Source organism: Cebus imitator, unplaced genomic scaffold (assembly GCF_001604975.1).
Source record: "Cebus imitator isolate Cc_AM_T3 unplaced genomic scaffold, Cebus_imitator-1.0 Scaffold654, whole genome shotgun sequence".
Classification (NCBI taxonomy): domain Eukaryota; kingdom Metazoa; phylum Chordata; class Mammalia; order Primates; family Cebidae; genus Cebus; species Cebus imitator.
Window position 1 is genome coordinate 384354 of NW_016107969.1, and position 5086 is coordinate 389439.

Genomic DNA, 5086 nt, shown 5'->3' on the forward strand with positions numbered 1-5086 from the left:
TACAAAAATTAGCCTGTGTATTGGCACATGCCTGTAATCCCAGCTACGCAGGAGGCTGAGGTAGAAGAATAGCTTGAACCCAGGAGGCAGAAGTGGCAGTGAGCTGAGATCACAACACTGCACTTCAGCTTGGGTGACAGGGTGAGACTTACAAATAAATAAATAAATAAATAGAAATATTGGCCACGTGTGGTGACACACGCCTATTATCTAGCTCTTTGGGAGGCTAAAGTGGGGATCACTGGAGCACAGGAGTTTGAGGCTGCTGTAAACTCTGAATTGTGCCATTGCACTTCAGACTTTAGCCACAGAGCGGCACCTGCTCTTTATTTTTATTTTTATTTTTTGAGACAAAGTCTCATTCTGTCATGCAGACTGGAGTACAGTGGCAGAATCTTGGATCACTGCAACCTCTCCCTCCCAGGTTTAAGTGATTCTCCTGCCTCAACCTCCGGAGTAGGTGAGATTACAGACATGCACCACCATACCCTGCTAATTTTTGTATTTTTAGTAGAAATGGGGTTTCATCATGTTGGCCTGGCTGCTCGTGAACTCCTGAGCTCAAGTGATCCACTTGCCTCTGCCTCCCTAAGTGCTGGGATTACCAGCCACTGCACCCAAACCAAGATCCTGTCTCCTAAAAAAGATTTGAGTCAGAGACGTGTTGATCTACTAGTGTGGCTTCCAATGCATTACAAAATCAGATACAAAATATCTCCCCTTATTGGTCTCCTTTTCCAGAATTCACCAGATATCTGTGCACATTAACCTGTGTGTTTCATACGTAGTTTCTCTGATCTGGTCACAAACAGCTGATATCCAGATGTGGCCCCTGAACAATGCAGGTTGCCCAGCAGCACTGACACCAGGAACTGAGGGAAGGCATTGGTGAGTGCGAGCCAGCGGGTCAGGCAGGATGCTTCATACTCAGAACAGACTGGCTACCACAATAACTGGCATTTCAGAAAGGAAAGAGACAGATGAATCCACTGAGGAGTGTCACTTTACCTGAGGAAGAGCCATGCCTGGCTCCTTTTCTTGCCTCTTCTGAGCTCCTTCCTCACCTGAGTCTTTAGAAATCAATCCTGTACATGAAAAAAACATAAGACGTAATGTTAGAAATGAGTCACTCCCTTCCTGTGACAACACACACAAAGGGGTGAGACCTCACCCTGTAGAAAGATGGGCCTCTGCTGCCCACTGTACCAGAGATCATAAAGAAAGAAGACAGTCCCATAGGAACACCTACAAGTGTATGTTTCACCCTGGTCTTCAGATCTCACTCCCCTCCTGGAGAAGCCCCACACACCAGGCAGCAGTGGGGAGCTGGGCTGGACTGAGCTCCCCTTCAGGGCACAGACCCTGCCCTGACCAAACCCCATCCAGAGCACAGACCCTCCCCTCTCCGTGGATCACAGGCTGAGTTCAGTCCTCAGAACTGGAGGACACAGAACTTTGACCCTCAGTGCTGCACACAGATTACTATTACCTGGAACACTGCCAGTATTTGTGCATCACTTATTTGTGACCTGGAAGCCCCCTCACTGCTTCAAGTCTTTTTGCCTTTGCTTCAAGTTGTTCCGCCTTTGCAGACCAAACCGATGTACTTCTTACATATATTGATATCTCAGTTCTCCCTAAAATGTGTAAAATTAAGCTGTATCCTGATCAGCATGGGCACATGTCATCATGATAAGACTCAAGGTGATTTGAGTCTAACCCCGTTTTTGCCCTCCTTGTGCTTTTTCTTTTTTAATTTTTGGAGGACTCGAATCTATTTACAATTTGAGTTAAAACTGAGCAGTGGCCGGGCGTGGTGGCTCATGCCCGTAATCCAAGCAATTTGGAGGCCAAGGCGGGCGGATCACCTGAGGTCGGGAGTTCAAGACCAGCCTGACCAACATGGTGAAACCCGTCTTAAAATAAATAAATAAATAAAAATTTAAAAATGAGCACTGGCAATGCACCGTGGCTCACGCCTGTAATTCCAAGACGGGAGGATGGCGTGGGTGGATCACAAGGTCAGGAGACTGAGATCATTCCGGCAAACACGATGAAACACTGTCTCTACTAAAAATACAAAAAAAATTAGCCAGGCATGATGTTGGGTGCCTGTAATCCCAGCTACACAGGAGGCAAAGACAGGAAAATCGCTTGAGCCAGCAAGGTGGAGGCTGCAATGAGCCAAGACAGTGCCACTGCACTCCAGCCTGGGTGACAGAACAAGTGTCAGGAAAGAAAATAAAAGAGAAAAGAAAAGAAAAGGGAGGAAGGGAGGGAGGGAGGGAAGGAAGGAAGGAAGGAAAGAGAAAAGAAAAGAAAGAGGGGGCAAGGGGGGAGAGGGAGGGAGGGGAGAAGAAGAAGGAGGGTGAGGGAGGGAAAAAAAATGAGCACTACTCTGTCTCAGGAGAAACGCCACACACTGTATTTTGTCAGCCATTTTAGGGATGAGTGTCACTCTGAGCTTTTCCGGTCTTCTTCCTCACCTCTATGTTACAAGTGAACTCGCTGAGGCTCACAGCCGGAGACAGTTCACCAAGTTATCTTGAGAAGCTCTGAGATAAGGAGGTGTGGCTGATTCCCATGTGATGGCCTGCAAGGGAAAATAGGCTGCTTTGGTCTTTCTTCTCTAGAAAATTCCAAGACCAGCTGGGAATGGTAGCTGATTACACCCCTGTAATCCAAGCACTTTGGGAAGTTGAGGCAGGCAGATCACTTCAGCCCAGAAGTTTGAAACCAACCTGGGCAACATAGTGAAATGCCTTCTCTACCAAAAATACACAAAGTTAACCAGGCATCATGGCACACGTCTGTGGTCCCAGCTACTTGGGAGGCTGATGCAAGAAGATCACTTGAGCCTGGGAGGCAGAGGTTGCAGTGATCCAAGATGCTGTCACTGCACTCAAGCATGGGTGACAGAGTGACACTCCATCTCAAAAAACTGACAAAACAGGCTGGGTGCAGTGGCTAATGCCTATAATCCCCAACACTTTGGGAGGTCGAGGCAGGGGATCCCAAAGTCAGGAGTTCGAGACCTGTGGGTAAACCCCCATATAGGCACCGAGGAATGAGAGCTAAGCAGAACTCTGACATAGTTAGGGCTTGAAGAATTTCTCACTTTATAGTGTTACTACTCAGCTATTTCCTTTTATATAATCCTTTACATAATCATATATTAGTTTGTAGAATTAGGGCTTTAAAAATCCCTTTATATAATCCTCTATATATAATCATATAATAGTTAATAGTATGAGTGCCTAAAGAATATTTCCCTACATATATACCTATAATTATATCTTAGTTCATAATCGGAGGAATGCCTAGAGTGGACACAGTGCAGAGCATGAATTAAGGAATAAGCACCTTATAATCGGACGAATGCCTAGAGCAGACACAGTGCAGAGCATGATTTAAGGGAAAACAGTTATACCAGGACAAGAATCCAAGGCCCAGGCGGCAGCGTTCAGTATTGTAAAGATACCAGCTGTATGGCAGGCTTGAGGCGAGAGCCACTCCTCCTGATAAAGGAGTTGTAGGACCTTGCTCCAGTTCTTGTGGAAGGCTGCCCTTAGAACAGGAATCCACCTTGGTGACTGTGAACTTTAACAGCTCTTGCTACTGTGCTGCTTGAAAAGCATCTTCCCATAGAATCCATTGGAAGCTACCAGAAGGTGGCGGTAATCTTGACTGTCACTGCTATGTGACTTAAAGCATCCCCCATAAATCTTCTTAGAAGTAGCTTGCCCATAGATATAAGTATTGCACACTGCACCCTCTTCACTGTGCACAGCCCACCTTCAAGCCTCGGTGACCTAATGGGGGTGGACCCCTTACTGCACACGGCCCTTGCCTTTGTGGGAATGGACCCCTCACTGTGCACTGTCCACCTCCCGGCCTAGGTGCCCTAATGGGGGTGGAACCCATGTTTTATTGCTCACGAACCTATCACTATCCTTAAAGATGATTTCACTCACTGCCCTGCCCCCTAACCTACACACAATAAATACGCTTCTAGACATTCGGGGCCTCGCCTGTCTCCACTTATAGGTGGTGTGGCCCCTCGAACCCAGCTGCATTTTCCTTGTACTTCTGTGTCCTGTCTCTTTATTTCTCAGATCCTGCACCTCAGCACAGCATAAGGCATACCCCACGACCCTGTGGGGCCCTCAGCCCTACAGAGACCAGCCTGACCAACACTGTGAAACCTGGTCTCCACTAAAAATACAAAAATTAGTTGGGCATGCTGACATACCTATAGTCCCAGCTACTTAGGAGGCTGAGGCAGGAGAACTGCTTGAACCTGGGAGGCAGACCTTGCAGTGAGCTGAGATCACAGCACTGCACTCCAGCATGGGTGACAGAGTGAGGCTTCATCTCAGGAAAGGCACAACCCACGTGGCTCATGCCTGTAATCCCAGCACTTTGGGACGCAATGCAGCTGGATCACTTCAGCCCTGGATTTGGAGAACAGCCTGGGCAACATGGCAAAAGCCCGTCTCTACCAAGAACACAAAAATTAGCTCAGTGTGGTGGCGCCCATCTGTGGTCCCAGCTACTCCAGAGACTGAGGTCGAAGGATCCCTTCAGCGCAGAAGGTTGACACTGCAGTGAGCTGTGATTCTGTCACAGCTCTTTCACCTGGGTAACAGAGTGACACTGATCTCCAATAAAAAAGAGAAAAGGGAAACACCTGGGTCCTGTGTCTGGGGGCAGGGAATCTAAGGCTAATTAAGGCGAACTTTCCAAAACTAGAAAAAAAGGAAAAACCCCATGTTCCTACCCAGAGTAACAAAGATTCAAAGGCCACTCTCCCTACAGCCCTCCCCCTTCCACCAAGTCTCCCATGGAAAGGGAAAGAGCAAACCACTGCCCATCCCTTCTGCATAGGGCACCCATCTGCTCTGGCCTCAGGCCAATTCACCTGAGCAATTCACCTCAGCCAAGGGCCACATCTTTCATCCAGATAAGGGGTAGCCCATAGGACCTCAGAAGAAAGACTTTAATCCCCCCCAGTTTTTTTTTTTTTTTGAGACGGAGTTTCACTCGTTACCCAGGCTGGAGTGCAATGGCGCGATCTCGGCTCACC

At 47.8% G+C, this 5086-nt stretch overlaps 2 protein-coding genes and 1 long non-coding RNA gene across 6 annotated transcripts in view; 2 read left to right on the forward strand and 1 right to left on the reverse strand.

Annotated features, from left to right (window-relative positions):
- The window catches only part of LOC119469431 (zinc finger protein 160-like), a 609418-nt gene that overhangs the window by 242970 nt on the left and 361362 nt on the right, over positions 1 to 5086 (forward strand). The gene's annotated exons all lie outside the window — the stretch shown is intronic.
- LOC108295661 (zinc finger protein 845-like) overlaps positions 1 to 5086 on the reverse strand; it is a 91000-nt gene that overhangs the window by 17150 nt on the left and 68764 nt on the right. For both annotated transcript variants that reach the window (XM_037734678.1, XM_037734677.1), the window contains exon 2: positions 1009 to 1085. In XM_037734678.1, the coding sequence (XP_037590606.1) occupies positions 1009 to 1023 (15 nt within the window). In that variant the 5' untranslated portion in view covers positions 1024 to 1085. The remainder of the gene's footprint in view (positions 1 to 1008; positions 1086 to 5086) is intronic.
- LOC108295664 overlaps positions 1 to 5086 on the forward strand; it is a 32355-nt gene that overhangs the window by 15443 nt on the left and 11826 nt on the right. The window lies entirely within an intron of this gene.